Genomic DNA, 20,033 nt, shown 5'->3' with positions numbered 1-20,033 from the left:
CCTAGGAGCTGTAAAAAAAATCTTTCTGAATCCTAGGGAATTAAATGTAAAGGAAAGTGTGAAATTTTTTTCTTTCAAGATGGGGTCTTGCTATGTTGCCCAGGCTGGGCTTGAACTCCTGGGCTCAAGTGATCCTCCTTCTTCAGCCTCCTGAGTAGTTGGTACTGCAGGCATGCACTGCCATGCCCAACTGAAAGTGTGAATTTTAACATTAGTATTATATGATAGGGCATCAGTTATCCTGAACAGCATCTGCAAAATGTCTCTTATATTAACCATGGAACCCTAACATTTTGAGGGTGGAAAATGGGAGGAAAATGTTACTTTCAAGACTAGATTATGCTCTTAATAATATAATAAAATATAAAACTGTGAAGGTGTAGAAGAATAGTTTAAGTTTAATTCATTTCTTCAGCCTACAAAGCAGAACACATTATAAATATAATATGGGAAACCCACGAGTAATTTATAAGGTGGAAAGAAAACTAATACTGCAGAGGTTTTTATTTTCTCCTCTCCAGCCAGGGAGAGTATACATGATTGGTCCAGCATGTGACAGAATTTTAGAATTATTTCAGGGACAAAACCCTAGAAATCATTATGCCCTTTTAATAATAAAATAATATTAATATGGATACTTCTAATAGCAGCTAACATGTGCTCTGTGAAGGGCATTATTTAATTGCTTTCCATTTTTAACTAATTTTATTCTCATAGCAACTTTCTGAGTTTGGTATTATTAATTTTCATTTTACAAATGAGAAAAATGAAGCACAGAGAAGTTGTGTAACTTTTCTAAGGTCACATAACTAGGAAGACCAGTTTTCAAATTCAATTAGTCTGACATTATGAAATATTAATGTATTAAATATAAAATGACTAAACATAGGTTAGCACTACAAAGCATGTCATAATATGCCAGCTTCTGCTGTAAAATAGTAATTAGTGTTCAAAGCTTAAGAAAAGTTATTTTTTAAGCTTAAAATTGAGAAAATTCCATCTATTGGTATGATTTTTTCCCTTAAGTTGGAAAAATCTACCAGTAGTTGATTTGTATAGTATCAGAGCATTGCAGTACAGTTTCGACACCACTTAGTACAACCTGAGAACTACTGGGCAGAGAAAAAATCACATGGATGGCTAGACTCTAAAAATAATCTCTGAAAATTATATAGTGCTCAGAGAATTATATGACTCTTTGGAAAATAGTATTCTTAAATACAAAAGCATAGCTCTTACCATCTTTGTTACTGGTCATTCACAGATAGTATTAGGTTTATATGAATATTTATGGCTTTTTACCTTTAGATTTACCTTGGTTTCCTGTAATTTTCTCTTCTCATTATTATCTGTTGTGACTCAGTCACTCAAGGTAATTTCTCAACTGAAGGGTTGTTTTGTCTTTTTTCCTTTGGCTTGGTTTTCTTTTTCAGACAGCTTTAAAATATGCCTCAATTAGTTATGGTATTATATTTACCATTTATATAAATAAATCTATACCCATAACATCTGCCACAGCAGTAAAATAGAGTGTATCTATTTAGGCTTACAGTCAGAAATAACTGCTGCAGGATCATTTCTTGCCATTGTTTTCTTTTCTTTTTTTTTTTTTTTTAAGACGGAGTGTCGCCCTGTCACCCAAGCTGGAGTGCAGTGGCGCAATCTCAGCTCACTGCAACCTCCGCCTCCCGGGTTCACTCCATTCTCCTGCCTCAGCCTCCTGAATAGCTGGGAGTACAGGCGCCTGCCACCACGCCCAGCTAATTTTTTGTATTTTTAGTGGAGACGGGGTTTCACTGTGTTAGCCAGGTTGGTCTCTATCTCCTGACCTCGTGATCCGCCCACCTCGGCCTCCCAAAGTGCTGGGATTACAGGCATGAGCCACCACGCCCAGCCAGCCTTACCCTTGTTTTCTTGTCAAACAAAGATGTCATCTTTCTAGATGCAAATCCTGGTGTTTCACATTATCACCATTTCTAGGGATCCCTCATGTCTTCAGGGAAGGTACAATTCATCATTCATGTAATAGAGATTTATTGAACACCGTCCAAACGCCAGGCACTGTTCTGGGCATGGGGGATACAAATTAAATAGACAGGAATTCCTACCCCACGAAGTCAGGCATGATTAACAATGAAACTATTAGCTGGGCATGGTGGCGCACGTCTGTAGGCCGATCACTTAAGCCTCGGAGTTCAGGATTACAGTGATCTACGATTGTGCTACCACACTCCAGCCTGGGCAACATAGTGAGACCCTGCCTTTACAAACAAAATACAAAAACTAGCCAGGCATGGTGGCCTGTGCCTTTAGTCCCAGCTACTCAGGAGTCAGAGGTGGGAGGATCGCTTGAGCCCAGGAGTTGAAGGCTGCAGTGGGCCAAGATGGTGCCACTGCATTCCTGCCTGGGTGACAGAGCAAGACCCTATCTACAAAAACAACAAAAAAGTAAAGTTACAAAAAAATTGAAAGAACATACTGTGCTGGAGCAAGGGTAGAAGCCAGGAGACTAGTTGGGAGGTTATTGCCTTGATCCATGCAAAAGATGATCATTTAATTAGTGGAGGTGGTAAAAAGTAGATGGATTCTGGGTATATTTTTAAGACAGAACTGGCAAAGGCTTGCTTATATGGGGTATTTGAGAAAAAGAGGAGTTAAGGATGGCAGTAAGGATTTGGACTGAGCACCTAGAAGGTTGGAGTTGCTGTTTATTGAGATGTAGAAGATGGCAGGAAGAGCAGGTTGTGTGTGTTGTAGGGTGGGGAGTAGGGGGGAAAGGAGCAGAGTTCTAATTTAGATGTTTAAGGTTGAAAAGATGTTTTTGACATCTATCCTAAAAGCAAAACTCATACTAGGAATTCTTTCCAAGCAGATCTATGTCCGGTGACATCAGCAATAACCAGGATCCTTGAGCTGGATCCTTGACTCATGGCTTCTTTTTAAACATGCTCCTTAGAGAGTACAATGCCCTCATAAAATACCTTCCTAGAATAGCCTTTTAATTTTAATTGTCCTTGTTGACTTACCATGGAGAAACACTCAGTGGACTGCCATGCCTATTTTTTTCTTTTATTCTTGTTTGACATTCTTGCCAGTCTTTTCTCATGCTGTAACTAGGATTTTTGTTTTGTTTTGTGTTGTTTCCTTAAAACCAGGTAGTGTTGATGGCTTTAATTTGCTATATTTTCTCTCCACTGTGAGTGATAATCAGTTTTATTGACTAAGTTTCATTTATTTAAATTTGCTTGAAATAAGTTATATGCAATTAACTTTGGTCTAGTGAAAAAGACATCTGTACTAGTCACATATCTACCAATAACTAACCATATAAGCTCAAATCTCCTGGTCTCCCTGAGTCTCCGTTTTATCATCTATAAAATGGAACAGTGTCACTGATGATCTAGCTTTACATGTACAGGTTTCTGTGGTATGCATTTGTTATCTTTATGTTTGATGGGAACTAATGCATAAACATTTTAATTGAGAGGAGACCATGGTAGGGAGCTGTGTAACAAAGCAGAAGAAGCATTGTGTAGACTTTCCCCTGGAAATCAAGAGATGTGGGGTGTAACAACCCAGCTCTACTCTATGCCAGTCATCAGGCTTGGACAAGCCTTTTAACCTCTTGGTGTTACTATTTCCTCCAAAGAGTAGAATATAATGTCTCTCCTGCTTACTTTGGAGGTGAAAATTGTATTAGGTGATACACACAAAAACACTTCGAAAAATACTAAGTTCTATTCAAATATAAGCTGTTCTTATCATCATAGTCGTCATCATTATGTGGCCTTATGTCTACATTTCTCTTTTCATTGACTTGAGCCTCTCATCTGGTTTTATTATTTCTGAATTAATTTATTACCAGGCCCTTCCTTAGGGTGGCCCCTTCCGTCATTTGGTTATGTGGTCTCAGGGTGTGCCACTGTCCAGAGGTTCACTGGCTAACTGCAAACTATTACAGATGATAAAATCTCTTCTGTTTCAGCTGAAACTCAGCTGCCCTGTGATGCTAAGTATCCTATTTATGCAAATACGCTTTAAGTAATACATGGTTCCTCATAAGGATAATTTTATATGTGTTATATAAAGGTGGGTTAACTTAAATTAATAAATATCTACCATATTTGAGGTCTACTGTGTACCAAACATGGTGCCAGGTATGTAATCCTCATTATATCCCTGGAGCAGATCACCACTGCTTTACAGGTGAGGAAAGTAGCTTGTCCAGGCCATATGCTAATAAATGGTATCTAAGAGCTGAGATTTGAATCCAGCTTTGAGACTCTGAAGCCTTTCTTCTTTGTCATTTAGTTTTCTTACTTTCAACTACCTGGCCCTATTCTAACAGATCTGTTCCCTCACATTAAGATGGCATAGTTCTATTTCTACATCTTTTATTTAGCCTAGAATATCTTGCTCCATGCTTTTTTATCTGTCTGATTTATATTTATACTTCATTATCCCACTCAGATTTTACTTTCAGATGACCCCAGCTCACAGTAAATGATTTCTCTTTAGAATTCTCCATTATATGAGTATCTTAGTCTGTTTTATACTGGTATATAAGAATACCAGACTGGGTAATATATAATGAACAGAAATTTATTTGGCTCATTGTTCTGGATGCAGGAAAGAGCAAGGTTGATAGGCTACATCTAGTTGAGGGTCTTCTTGCTACGTCATCTTATGGTGGAAGGTGGAAGGGAAGAGAGCATGTAAGACAGAGACAGGAAGGGGGCCAAGCTCATTCTTTCATCAGGATGCCATTACTGCAGTAACTAACCCACTTCCATTATGACTGCATAAATCCATCCATGAGGGCAGAGCCCTCACGACCTAGTCACCTTTTTTTTTTTTTTTTTGTAATACAGGGTCTCACTATGTCACCCAGGCAAGGGTGTAGTGGCACAGTCATGGTTCACTACAGCCTCAACCTCCCAGGCTCAAGTGATCCTCCCACCTCAGCCTCCCAAGTAGTTAGGACTACAGGCATATGCAGTGATGCCCAGCTAATTTTTTCTTTTTTGTAGAGATGGAATCTCACTATGTTGCCCAGGCTGGTCTCAAATTCCTAAGCTCAAGTGATCCTCCTGCCTCACCTTCCCAAAGTGCTGGGATTACAGGCGTGAGCCACCATGCCTGGCCTAGTCACATTTTAAAGTCTCACCTCTCAACGCTGTTGTATTGAGGATTCAGTTTGCAACATATGAACTTTGAGGAACACATTCAAACCATAACATTAAACTGCTAGTTTGGGACTTACTGAATATTATCTACCCCAGAAGGTTGCAGCAGGAATAAAATACAGTATATATTAGAGAACTAGAGTATGTAAAAGTTATAAACAAATATAGTTGGCTATTTCTGCTCTAGCATCTTTATATAATGCATAGGCTCTGTACTGATGGAACAGAAAACTCAGGTTGATTTGAGAGGATCTGATAGCCATGTGACAGGCTTCTCACCAGGAACTGAGTGACCTCAGCAAGTATCTCTAGGAAACACTTGTTTTCATTTCCTGAGAAGTCTGTCTGCCTCTCTAAAGCACAGCATTCAACAGTGCCAGCAACCATTTTTATAGTAAATATTTATGCTTCAAAAATAAAATTAATATTATAATTGTAAACTCATTGTCTAGTATTAACTTTAGGGTTTAAGCATTTTCTTATTGAGACTAATTAAAAGTAGGAATCAGAGAGACACAGAGAGCAGAGCAGCTTGATTTTGATGAGTGATGATGTAGAAAAACTTAGCATCTCTCTAACAAGAGAGAGATTAAAGTCTCAATGAAGCCACATCTTTAAGACACCACGGTAAAAACACAGTTTTGAAAGAAAGCATTTTATTACACTAACAATATTTTCTCTTTTTAACAAGGGATCGGATAAAGGGAGAAACAATTAGATTGGTTGCCTGCAAAAAAGTAAAGCTCTAGATTTTGTTGCACATGGCCATGTTTGTTTATAAGCTAAAAATTTAGACCTAGGTGCAGGTGCATGTACACTTCATCAAGGTACATGACAACACTCAATGGGTGGTTATCAGAGAGTTAACATCAACATAGATGGGGATATTAAATCGTGTTATACATTACTCAGGTTTGAGGCAAGCATTGCTTAATTTCCTTGTTGATGACGTAGATGTAATTGAAAGTATGTTTATTAAGTTTACAGAGGACAAGTTGATGATCTTGGAAGATATGAATAGTGTTTGGTATGACCATGATAAACTAGAGAGATTACATATTTTAAAGGGTAAAATTCAAAAGGAAAATCTGTAAAATAATACATTTCATACAAAATGAAAACTGTAAGGAAAGACCCGACAGACCAAATAGATATAAGGTCACTGATGACCATAAGAGGAAAATAAAGGCTAACAGACACCCTCCCCCACCCCGACTCTCTCTCTCTCTGTCTCTCTCTCTTTCTTTCTCTCTTTCTGTATCTCTCTCTTGCTCATCCTTGAATAATTGTTTCCTGGGGTTTCAAGTGCTTCTACATAATTTAACTCCATTTCCTTATTCTCACAGAACCTGGTTTTCTCCTAATGATCATATATATGAGTCAATTCTGGTATTACCCTCTCAATTCTGGTATTACCTTCTCTGGAAAGGCTTTCCTGACATCTCCTCCTCACATCTCCTACTGGTTCCATACCCTTCCTTTCTACTTTCATAGTATCTTAGATAGACCTTTTTTATAGCAGTTACTTCCAACTGCATTTTAACTGTGTCCTTTCTAGTCTCTCTCAATTGACTATGACCCTAGAGTCTTTTATTTCCATAAAGTGATTAGCGCATTGTGGCTGCTTATTATGTGTTTGTTAAATGAACGAATGAAGCAGTATTTTTAAGAGGGCTTTTAGTTCACATTAGACCTTCTGGAAACAGGTCAGAAGAGCTCACCTCCACTCCAAAGCACCCAGTACCCAGCCTATTTAGGATTATTGTGGAGGCCCTTGAAAGGACTGGCCAAACCAGAAATCATAAATCTGTCATTACTCCATTTTCCAGCTAAGCTGAGTTATCTGCTCTTTCCAAACTTCTGATTCTGAGCCTTCATTTATGCTATCCCCTTTGCCTGGAATGTACCCTTCCCGACTTCTATAGTCCTTGCTTGCTTTCCCTTACTCATTTTTGTAGACCTTGTTCAGCTGTCATCTCTAGGGAATCTTCCCTGATAACCTCTTCTTCCTCTTACGGCCCCATCACATGTATTACAGTCTTGAATTATTGGCCTGTCTTTCCTATTAGATGACTGTCTTAGTCCAGTTTCTGCTGCTATAACAGAATACCACAGACTGGGTGATTTATAAAGAGCAGAAGTTTATTTGACTCACTGTTCTGGAGGCTGAAAAGTCCAAGAGCACAGCGCTGGCATCTGGCAAAGGTCATTCAGTAGTAGGAGGGCACATGAGCGTGTGAGGCAGAGAGGAAATCAGCTTAAACTCATCCTTTTATCAGGAGCCCACTCCCGTGATAACTAGCTCACTCCTGCATTCATGCCATTAATCCATTCCTGAGGGCAGGGGCCTCATGACCTAATCAGCTCTTAAAGGCCCCACCTCCCAATATCATCATGTTGGCAATTAAATTTCAACATGAATTTTGGAGAGAACATTCAAACCACAACATCCGTCAACCACATGAGGATACAGATCATGACTTATTTAACTTTTAGTTGAATGAAGCCAAGCCAGCAAATGGACTATTTCTTCTCTAGTGATGAGGATACTTTAGTAGGAGCTAGAGTTTGTGGGAGATGCCATTTTGAGGATTGTTAGCTGGTAATTTAAAATATTTTAAATGGTTTTGTAACTTTAATTAAACAAATTAAATTTCTTTGTAAATTTAAATTTCTTTGCTGTGGCTTCAAAGAGTATCTCCTGAAGTGGTTGACAACAGTACTGTAAGATATTGAAGTAATTCTTTAGGAATAAAATAATATGTTTGAGATTTGTACACATAAGAATTCAGAGGCCCTCTATTGCAGATTCATCCTTAGTTGTGATGCTCTCTAATTTAATGCTTGATATCTTCTTCCTCTGTGTTATTTTTTAATTTATAAGTAGATATTATTTTTAGGAAATATCATTCTTATGTTCCTTTCCACACTGTTGCATGTATGAACCAGCAAAAACTCACTGTGCCTTATCACAAAGAACACAGAAGAAATAATGTTAATCACATTCCCAAGTGGGCAGTGGAACAGGAATTAAAAGAAATTAAAGAATGTGTATGCAGAAACTCAGTTGTATGTAAGAAAATCCAATTCCCCCTGAGAAAGAGAAAGAGCTGGAGTCCTTTAAAAATTAACTGCCTGTTTTCTTTGGCTAGTGAGCCTTATCTCTCCTCCTTTCCCAGGCATTGTGAAGACCCTGTTTCTCTAGCTGTGCAGCTGCAAAGTCACTAGACAGATAAACCCAAGTCATAAAACATGTTTTTTCTTGAAAAGAAATGATGTAATGCATGTCTCAATTAATTGAATAACTGTCTTTGTTTCTTACTTCTGTAATATGCTTCCCCCTGCACAGATCTCCCCCGCACCCCATGAAATGTTTAAAAGGTAACTTAACGCTTTGTTCAGGGCTTGGTCCTTTGGATGTTAATCTGACTGGGCTGGTGCACCTAAATAATAAATATCCTCCTCAACCCCATCGGTCTCTCTGATTCCTTAAAAAAAAAAAAAAAAATCCTGCAACATTTCTGGTGGCCAGTATAGGGATTGAACCTGAGACCTTGGTGTTATAAGCACCAGTATCGACCAAAAAATCCATTAATTAGCCGCCTACTTCCATAGAGACCATAGTTTCCCTTATCAATCCTGCTATAGGCAGCACTGGCAGTTACTTTTTAAAAAATTTTTATTTTACAGAGATGAGCGAAATCAGTCCATCATCGTAAGTGGAGAGTCTGGGGCAGGAAAAACAGTCTCAGCTAAGTATGCCATGCGATACTTTGCAACTGTGAGTGGTTCTGCCAGTGAGGCCAATGTGGAGGAAAAGGTCTTGGCCTCCAACCCCATCATGGAGGTAAGACAGCGAGTCTTCGGCTTTCTTCCTATATTCTCTTGATAAGAAACATGCTCAAAAAATTGATTGATACAGCATGTCTCAGAAAGCCTGGGGTCTCCTAGCCACTAAAATTAAGAAAATACTTTTCCACATGTTTATAAAAAATCTAGGAAAAGTAAAAACTTGGTAAGGTAGACATTTTTAGTAAAGCCCAGCTATAGCGGAATCTGTTTTAGTCTATAATCCTGAATTTTTGACCTACCAGCGAAATTGTTGCCCCTAAATACCAGGCAGCAATTAAGTTTCCTTCTCCTCATTAACTGACTCATGTCTATTGTTCCTTTCCTTGTACCAGAAGTACAAGTTACTCATTTCCCCCAAGTCCTGAGTTCTTATTTATGCTCCTTCTAAAACATAAGATTTGTTATGCTCAAGTATGAATGAGTTTCATTATTCCTTTGCCCATATTTCATTTTCTGTACTTAGTCCAACCTCAGTTGGCTTAAATTTTAATATAGCTAAAGTTTTAATTTTTTTCCAGATTTGAACTACAAACTTAAACTATGATCTTTATAAGCTTTTTGTTGTTGTTGTTCTGTCAAGCACATAACACAGCTATAGGTTCATAAAAGACAGTAACTGTAAGGTTTTGACAGGGGAAGAACTATGAAAAAATGTGCTTTCAAAACTTGAATACACCATATACAAAGTAGAAATGCCTGTGCCAATGAAAATGGAACTAATTGTGTGAGAATTTGAGTATTTTAGGATTTGTAGATAATTATCTGTCTATTAATATGATTTTTGGAAAGTTATAGTTTTATATGAAGACTTATTAAATGGAGAAAAATTACTTTTGTTAAATGGAGAGAAATTAATTTGGACATGCGGAAGCAAACCTTCCTTGTTAAAAATTCAAATCGGCATTTTTTTATTCCTGTCTTTTTCCTTTGTCAAGCTTTATTTGTCACCCAAACACAGATGGAGTTAAAATCGGCCTGGTGCACCTGTGGTACAAGTGGTTTTTGCGATAATCTATGTAGAGGTAATTGTGCTTGGTTTGCGGTGCTGCGTGTGACACTTCAGAACAGAATGCCATGACCTCTTATCTGTAGGGCTGCTCTCTAGAGCAGCAGGACTTCTACTTTTTGGGATTGAAAAACAAGATATGATGGGGAAGTTCAGAGGCTTCATGGGCTGGATGTGCTATGGAAAAAAATACTGGGAATACTTTCTGAAATAGGATGAACAGGAAGAAACAGATGTTTGCACCGAAAGAGAGTAGTGAAAATTTTAAGCAAATGTTAAGATTTTGAAAGAATGTAAGCTACAGATACACTGCTGGATGTCACTAGTGTTAATACTGGGGAAATAGAATCTGTGGAGCCAGTTTTTGGTTTGGGGTCAGAAAACAACAGGGCTTCTTTTCTTGCTGTTGTTGTTTTGACTGGTTTTGGTCATGACAAATTCTTGGTATTTGACAACAGTTCCAGCCATTTTAGTCCCTAGCATTAGAATATCCCGAAGTCTTGAATGTGATGGCATTAGGTAATCCCATTTCTTCCGTGCCTGAACCATATAATACTAGGATTTGAAGTTGTCTTTGAAGATAACTTAAGTCTAGAATGAACCTTCTAGAATTTTTCATGAGTTGAGTGAACTATTTTATGACCGCTTTCAAAAAAAACCAGCTTTATTGGTTTTTCTGCAACACAGATTTGAATTGTATTAGTAGGAATATATTAAAAATTTGGAATAGCTACTGTCTTAGTCCATTTAGTGTTGCTATAACTATAGCCTCAGAATACCTGAGGCTGGGTAATTTATAAAGAGATTTATTTAGCTCATGGTTCTGTGGGCTGTACAGTAAGCATGGCTCTGGCATCTGCTAGGCTTCTGGTGAGGGCCGGTGTGCTGCATAACATGGCAGAGAATGTCACAGGGCAAGTGGACACACACAAACGGGAAACCTGAGGGCCTCCCGACTTCATAACAACCCACTCCAGTGGAAATGAATCCAGTCCCGAGAGAACTAATCCAGTCTCACAGAGGGAGAACTCACTACAGGAGAACTTTACCAAGGCTTTCACTCTAGATTTGTCCCCATGACCAAAACACCTCCTACTAGACCCCACCTCCCAGCACCTTCACATTGGGGATCAAATTTCAACATAAATTTTGGTGGGGACACGTTATATCCAAACCACAGCAGTCAAAGATAATACTTACAATATGCAATTATAAAGAATATGCCCTGCTTGCTGGGATGAACATAAAAGATAAAGGGATCAGCTATGCTCACCTGCTTCCTTCTCTATTATTTAGTCTGTCTAAATAATTTGAAATTGTTCATCTATAAGAATTTGGATTAAGAAAAATTTGGTAAAGAGTTCAACTAATTTTCAATAACTACAAAAAAGGGCATCTCAATTTGAAAGTTGGAAATGTGATATGGAGCTGAAGATCAGTTGCTGGAAGAAAACATAGGTAAAATATTGAGTATGTAGTCTGAAAAATTTGTAGCTTTAAATCGCTTCAATACTATGTCCTTATATCAGAGCCCTTTGCTGAGATGTCAGGAAAGGCATATCGGCGTCTCCAGTGATCTGCTGAAACTCCTCATAGGATAATGAGCATCCTACATGGTTAACATTACAATCCAGGGTCTAAAGAGATATGGACATTATTCTTTAAAAAGGAAGCTCCTCATTCTCAACATAGGCTTCTTTTGCAAAATGTGAATGATGTACAGATAATTATTCTATTTGCTCCATTTCATGTTTTCATTTTTTCCTGGAAATTTTCATCATAAGATGGGAATAGCACACTGAAACTTTTTTTTTTTTTAAGAGACAGGGTCTTGCTCTGTCTCGGCCTGTCCCAGGCTGATCTCAAATGAACTACTGGGCTCAAGCAATCCTCCTGCCTCAGCTTCCCAAAGTGCTGGGATTATGGGTGTGAGCCACTCTACCAGGCCTGGATCTTAATTTTTTTTTTTTTTTTTTGAGACAGAGTTTCGCTCTTGTTGTCCAGGCTGCAGTGCAATGGCATGATCTCAGCTCACTGCAGCCTCCACCTCCTGGATTCAAGCGATTCTCCTGCCTCAGCCTCCCGAGTAGCTGGGATTACAGGCACATGCCACCACGCTCAGCTACTGTCGTATTTTAAATAGAGATGGGGTTTCACCGTGTTGGTCAGGCTGGTCTTGAACTCTTGACCTCAGGTGATCCACCCGCCTTGGCCTCCCAAAGTGCTGGGATTACAGGCATGAGCCACCGCACCCAGCCAGTTGTTCTTTTTTAATTTCAATAACCATAATTGAAGATTTTCATCTCCATTTAGTAAAGAGTGACTCATGCATCATTACATTAAAATAGTAAAACCAAGACTACCAAGATCACAAAATTTATTTTTTCCTTTAGTGGCTTCTTGCTGATTAAAGTGCATATAGTATTAGGGAGTCTCTTGTGAATACAGTGCTTATATGGCAGAGGCAACAATTGAGGGAGTGGACAAAAGATACTGTTTATGTATAGAAATTTCTTTCCCTATCAGTTTCAGAACTTAGAATCAAATAATTTTATTTTTTAAAAAGAACCCTAGAGCTCCACTATCCTAGTCAATTTACATTTGAGGATACTAATGCTCCTCAAAGAGATTAAATAATGACAAGTTGATAATAGGGCCTGGTCTGATAGGTCTTCGGGCTTCTAATTCATTTGTTCTTTTTACCATTGTTTGTCTATGTTTAAATACATTTTATTTGAAAACAAAAGGATCTGCTTCAATTCTAGCCAATCCCTGCCTCTTCTCACAGTGTGGTGGTGTTTCGGCAGGTGGGTCACTCTGACGCCCAGTCTGAGTAGATGGGGAGAGATGATATGTGGAAGGTGGGGTAAGAGTTGAGGAAGGAGGAGAAGCTGTGGCCCACCCTTCCTCCACTTGCTTAGTTACTGGCAGGAAAGTGCTTAGGACAGTTACTAATATTTATTGAGTGTTTATTGAGTAGCTGCTGCTACTTCTACTACATGTAATCTTTCATTTGCTCTTCGGAAGAATATATTGTGTTGAGAGAAAAGTCTGCATTTATAATTAATCTGCTTTTCTAAATAAAATAGTGAGACCATATACAGACTTTTTGCTGTGGTGTTTTGTAATATCAAGAGGGGTAACATCTGAGTAAATGAATAGATAAATTATCTGAGGCTACATTAGATCCTTCTGTAATTTTGCCAGGAAGATATTCTTATTCTTATTTTTCTAGAAAAGCATTTAAAATGTTAATCTAAAATATAGCAGTGTCCTCACTGCCAAAACAAAATAGGATATCTACACTCTATTTCAGAAAGTGAAAATATATTTTCTGTGATTGATCAAAGAATCTAATGTGTTGACTTGTATGGCTATGTTACTATTGTTTTCATTACTTACATTTGTATCACTCTTAAAACTACATTGTATTTTCACATCTTTCTGTCTGCTGTGGTTTCAATTTACTAATCCTGACATAGGCTTTACACAAGTGAAAGATATTAATTTTTTATGAAATTTGCTTATTAAACATTTAATATATGCATTATGTAAACACTTGGTTTTCTAACTACATTTTTTTTTTTTGCTTTGCCTTAAAAAAATTTATAGAAGTGAGTTACCTAAATCAGAAAGACATATGTCATTAAAATTTTTAAGGTTATATAAAACATTTAGCAGCAAGTTATATTCTCTGCATTCTGTAGCAGATATTTTGTAAGCTAGATTTAACTATCAAAATCCAAAGCCAAATTTTACTTTTTCTGGTTCTGAAAATGACCTTTAAATTGAGTGGGTAATACTAATACTCTGCTAATAAATAGTCTAACTGGACCTTTGTTGCCACAGGATAAGGTGATAGAAACATCAGGCTAAAGAGACCCTGAACACCAGAGCAGCATTTCCAGGAAATATTCATTGGTCTTAACCATCTTATTTATGTAAAGCAGGTGAAGTTTTTTGGAAAAAAATAAAAACCTGAAGCTTACCTAACAAAGCCTATGCCTTGGCAGCTCCCATCCTCGTTTGTTCTCTTTCTTTGCTGGCATGAATGTTCAGATAACCCAAAAGGTGTTATGAAAATATTCTAACCTCTGAATTCAGGTCTGCTGTTTCTGAAAATCATTTTTGTGAGAATAACAAGACAAATAAGAACTATTAGTATATATCTGTGTGATTGTGCAGTGAGCAAAGCATACACCTGTGCCTGCAGTGGCAAAAGTGGTTCTGTTCTTAAAAGAATCAGTTTTGGCCAGGTGTGATGGCTCACGCCTGTAATCCCAGCACTTTGGGAGGCCGAGGTGGGTGGATCACAAGGTCAGGAGCTCGAGACTAGCCTTGCCAACATGGTGAAACCCTGTCTCTGCTAAAAATACAAAAATTAGCTGGGCGTGGTGGCATGTGCCTGTAATCCCAGAGGCTGAGGCAGGAGAATCACTTGAACCTGGGAGGCGGAGGTTGCAGTGAGCCGAGATTGTGCCACTGCACTCCAGCCTAGTGACAGAGCAAGACTCTGTCTCAAAAAAAAAAAAAAAAAAAAAATCAATTTTAAGGACCTGTGTTCTACTCCATCTTTTCTCTCTCTGAGAAGATTCTGTAAATGTCATGTTATGAATTACACTTCTAAAATCTTATTTTCTCCCTTGCTTTTTAGTCCATTGGAAATGCTAAAACAACCAGGAATGATAATAGCAGCCGTTTTGGGAAGTATATTGAGATTGGTTTTGATAAGAGATATCGAATCATTGGTGCCAATATGAGAACTTATCTTTTAGAGAAATCCAGAGTGGTATTCCAGGTAAGCCGGCCATATACACATATGTACTTGTGTTAGATTGCTGTATAATTGTTGAGTCCATGCTTGCTGGTATGCATTTTATTTCAAGATACTCTTGAGCATATTATGACAATATTACCTCCAACCACACTTGGACTGAAGCCTGTAAAATGGTGCCTGTTAGAGGCAAGGGAGTACCACTTAAATGCTAATAGTCTTTGGGACTGGTCACTTTTAGGTTTGACTTTTTCCTACAGGTGCTTGCGGGAAAGCTTAGTTGAGAACAGGTGCTATTGGTTTAGTCTTGTCTCTCATATTTCCAAATGATAGGGAAGGCATTGTTCCATGCTCTCAATAAGTTACAGTTTGAACTCAGTGCAAGAAAAAAAATTATCTTGTCCTCTTTCCTTCCTTCTTCTCCTCTTTCAGAATATATTATTGTTTAGATAGAATAGTGAGGGTTAAAAAAAAATCTTCACAACCCAATTGTGAACTACTATCAAAAAAACAGTTGATGCATCTCTGTAGGGTTTACATCCACATGTATGCTCTTGGTCCCTTTTGATTGGTAAGTGGGAGATATGGGAGATACTATATATTTCCATCACTAGCAGGCATACATTTATATATTTATAGGTATGGGTTTATCACACACTGTCAGTTCTGTAGACCTACTGCTTGCCTCATGCTGTGAGATTTGGGTTTCATTAGCCTCAACTGCATGCCCACTGCATTGAGGTTCAAATACCCTTGACACTGCCATGTAACAGTGTCCACAATTTCCATAGCCCAGGTCTGTCATAGGTTTGAAAGTGTCTGAGAATTTGAGCAGTCTGAAGTTGCTCTGGCTTTGACTTTGGGGCTGTGCCTGATTTGTGGCCACCTAAAATATAATACTTGATTTGCATAGTAAGGCATTACAAATGAAGTATTATATTTAATATCTAGCTACATACAGAACAGTGTTACTATGCTGATGGCTATTTCTATAGGTTTTTTTGAAAAGTGTCTACTTTGATAACCAGAAGAAAGAATGGGTGAAACAGAGGTAGATCTAAGGGAAGATTCAAATATTAGAGTTCAAATAGTAGAGGTTTGATTGATAGGTAAGTGAGTAAGCAGGGAGGAAAGATGGTCCTTGGTCAGTACATGACCAAAGGCTAGTAGTGCTTGATACAAAATGGTAAAGCCCAATCCTTATTGTCTTGTTTAGAGACACTGAACCATTTCTAGCAGTTTCCCAGTCTCCAGTGATATAGAATGTCAAGGATGTTTGGCTTGTCAAAATGAGTCACACAATCAGAAAAGGCATACTTGTATTGTCCTTTATGTACAAAGAGGACCTAAGCATTTCTGCAGACTCACAGGCTTTTTTAGTTTCTGTATGCTGAACCACCTGGTCTCCTGTTTAATCATGCTTGTGGTCATTGGTATATTGGTAATTTGTTCAGTGGCTTCTGTCCCTATAATAGGTTTTCTTTTCCAGACATCAGCCCCCTGTGGGCATCAAACCTGACCTTGGCCTTATTAATACGATTCATTAGCCAACTGAGTATACTGTAAAAATGAAGGATATAGTGATAAACTATTAGGTGTATGAACAATATTATTGCAACTGTATTTTTTAGATATATGTGTGGAAAAGACTCTCAGGAAATACTGAAAAATTATCTTAGAATTTATATGTGATTTATTTTCTATTTTATAAAACAGTTATTGATTTAAAATGTATAAACTAAAATGATATAGAAGATGTACATTTGTGACTTTCCTACAAATAACCACAGTAGATGGTCCAGTCTACAATATGGCAAGAATGGGATTATTCTTTTTTCAAAGCATTTGGAAGACTGTGAATCTAAGAGGTACCATTAGAAAATAGTATTGAGTATTGCAAAAAAAAATGATTTTAGTTTCCCCCAAAAGCACTGATTATCTTATGATTGTGGACATATATCAAGCTGTTCACTAGTTCAGAAAGCATTACTATCCGATACTTTATGTTGAATTTGAGCAACACACACATACTCATACATATGCATATAGACTATAAATCATAAGATTTAATAATCAGAAATAAGTATTAGGAAATATAGGAAAGTATAATTTATTTAACCAACTGAGATAATTAAATATTAAAATCTTATTTTATGATAGAATTCCCTGAATTTTAGATTAAAATGCTGTAATTGAAAACTCTTCTTATTTCGAAGGCAGAAGAGGAGAGAAACTATCATATCTTCTATCAGCTTTGTGCCTCAGCAAAGTTACCTGAATTTAAAATGCTACGATTAGGTATGAATATGGCATTAAATTTATTGTTCTGGTATTGTTTTCTGTTAATTTCCAAGTTCCTAAATTTACTTGTTAAAAAGGAGCTTATCTCATGTTGGAATACTTGTGGATAATATGATAAAAAGTCAGCCCTTGGCTTCAAAATAACCCATGGGGGTAGAGGAGGAGTAAGTGGCTGTATAAATGGAACAGGATTGGCCTGGAGGTGATTTTAGATGGCTGTTTAAGATGAGTAATGAGTACCTAGGGGCTCATTCTATTAGTCTCTCTACTTTTGTATGTGTTTGATATTTGCTTTGATTAAAGGAAAAAAAAAATTAAAGGAGTTGATTTGTTAGAAGCCAGTAGGGTTTCTTATGAGGGGAGTAAAGGATTTGAGGAAATTATTCTAGTGTGTAGATTGGAATAAAACCTTTAGGAAAGGACTATTTATTTTACCAATTAACATAAATAAACTATAAATATTTTACCCCATTTATTTAATTAAATTTTATTGAATTTTTAATTTTTTATTAAAATACAATTGAAAACACAGGCAGTCAAACTCTAGATGCTGTATACTCAACTGTGCTATCACCACCTCTGATTCAGAGTGGACATAAGGGTAGAAGGCAAGGCTTTTTCATAAACCAGAAAATTTTTATTTTTCTTCATTACAGGAAATGCAGATAACTTTAATTACACAAAACAAGGAGGCAGTCCTGTGATTGAAGGAGTGGATGATGCAAAGGAGATGGCACATACTAGGCAGGCCTGCACTTTGCTAGGTAATGTCACTTTATTCTTGAGCTCTTATGAGGAATAGCTTTTTTACTCAAGCAACCTTTGTTTAGAATATTGGCTTGACTTTTTATTAAGTGGCAAGTATTGCTAGAAGATTTAATATTCCACATAGAACACATTTAGACAGCAAATGGGCAGGAGATTTCTTTTTGGGATGATGGAACTGTTCTAGAATTAGATTGTAGTAATGGTTGTGCAACTTTGTAAATTTACTAAAAATCATTGAATGGGTGAATTTTATGGTATGCAAATTAGCCTTCAATAAAACTGTTCAAAATAGATATTTGGGGCATCAGGGGAGGGCTACTTGTAATTCTTTGCTTAAATTTTTACAAAATCTGAAACCTGAAGCTAAGTGAAATGGGCTCCTCTACAAGCTGGCATTTTGTAGGAGCTATTGGTTTATTTGTTTGGTTTTGGGGATCTTTCTGTGGCTGGGAAATGTGGCTGAGTTGGCATCATGACAGAATATTCCATTACATGTAGTTTATTCCAGCATTTTTTTTCTGTTCCAACATTTCTGAAGCAGCTCAGATGTCACTATCTTGTTTCTGGGATTTAAAAAATGTTGGGCCTTCATGTGAATAAATTAATCTTTAGAACTTGTCATCTACAACTTAAAGAAAAAAAAAACCTCAGAATATAGGTAACTCTAAAATCATATGATGGCATTTTGAGTAGTACCCTCAGGTGAGTTAACTTCATTTAAAAGCACTGCTAATTACAGTGTGGACCAGGACCATTGCTAGAAATGCAGAATCTCAAATCCCTTCTCAGACCTACTGAAACATAATCTGCATTTTATCAAAATCTATTGGTGATTCATATGCATATTAAAAGTTTGAAAATCACTGCATTTCTTCTCATGCTAAATCTGTTTGTAAATAGTAAATTTGTGAATTTGAAAAAGCCACACAAAGTTTGCATTGAGCTGAGATCACACCACTGCACTCCAGCCTGGGTGACAGAGTGAGACTGTGTGTCAAAAAAGCAAAAAAGAAAAAGCCATAATGCAGGAGATGGTAAAAAACATTAATTATAGGGTCATTACTGAATTACCCTTTCTAAGATTACATATTTGGAAATAATTTCACTGCTTCTATTTGCATGTAATTATAGCTAATTTTCTGGAGATTCTTATGTTATTTAAAAATGAAGCCAGATCTGATAAAAGCTGAAAGCTGTCCAGCTTTCTCATCCTGCCTTATCCTTCAAGTTCTGCTCTGATGCTGTATTTGGACGCATACTCATCAGGCTGGGATATAGCACCAGCCTAAACGCTTCTAATCTTGGTGTCTCTTTGACTTATACTTGGTCTGTAGTTTAAAGAAGTAATTAAATAATTACTTTTTAAACAGCCTTAAGAAGTAACAGCTTTATTGGGCTGTATCTGGAGCAGAGATAAATAGAAATGGTAATACTATTAATTTTAAAGCCAGTGTGTGACAATGATGACAACAATTTGTTTAGCACTTACTGTGTGTCATGTCGTGTATTAAGTATGCTATGTACATTTAATCTCATTTAATCTTCACATACTTTGAAGTAGTCACTATTATTTTCATATCTCAAATGAGAAAATGGAAGCATAGAATACTGAAGCTACCTGTCCATTTGAGATGATAGGTCCATAGCAGAGCCAGGTCTCAAGCCAGATCAGCCACAGTCAGCAGCCATGTTATCCATTCATGATGCTAAACTGCCTAATGTGTTAATGTCAACGAAGATGAAAGTGTTGTTAGCTATGACACATTATAATATGCACAACATCTGGCAATATTCAGGAATTAACAATAGGCTTAAAATTGTCTGCTGTAATTGTTTAGTTTCTATTCTGAAATTAATCACTTGTTCATTCACTCTCTTGTTTCAGGAATTAGTGAATCTCATCAAATGGGAATTTTCCGAATACTTGCTGGCATCCTTCACTTAGGCAATGTTGGATTTACATCCCGAGATGCAGACAGCTGCACAATACCTGTAAGTTCAGAATAAGCTTTAGTGGGATGGCAGTTGAATTATGTTTTAGATTTGTAGATTGTTTAAAGAAGCAATATAGTTTAAGTCTCTCTATCAATATTATCAGAAATATAATTATCAAAGACATATGTTATCCAAAGGAGAATCTCAAACT

At 37.2% G+C, this 20,033-nt stretch overlaps 1 protein-coding gene across 6 annotated transcripts in view; it reads left to right on the top strand.

The window, feature by feature from the left end:
- Window positions 1-20,033, top strand: part of MYO5A (myosin VA) — a 223,688-nt gene that overhangs the window by 104,123 nt on the left and 99,532 nt on the right. For 5 of the 6 annotated variants that reach the window (XM_009429146.5, XM_009429147.5, XM_016928253.4 and 2 more), the window contains exons 5-9: window positions 8,877-9,033; window positions 14,699-14,842; window positions 17,035-17,116; window positions 17,776-17,883; window positions 19,773-19,879. In XM_009429146.5, coding sequence (XP_009427421.3) covers window positions 8,877-9,033; window positions 14,699-14,842; window positions 17,035-17,116; window positions 17,776-17,883; window positions 19,773-19,879 — 598 coding nt within the window. Of the gene's footprint in view, window positions 1-8,876; window positions 9,034-14,698; window positions 14,843-17,034; window positions 17,117-17,775; window positions 17,884-19,772; window positions 19,880-20,033 lie in introns of those variants that run through there. The other variant, XM_054666958.2, reaches the window with a different exon arrangement.

Source organism: Pan troglodytes, chromosome 16 (assembly GCF_028858775.2).
Source record: "Pan troglodytes isolate AG18354 chromosome 16, NHGRI_mPanTro3-v2.0_pri, whole genome shotgun sequence".
NCBI classification, from domain to species: domain Eukaryota; kingdom Metazoa; phylum Chordata; class Mammalia; order Primates; family Hominidae; genus Pan; species Pan troglodytes.
Note: the sequence above shows the minus strand (reverse complement) of the source record. Positions and strands in the feature narration are given on the sequence as shown.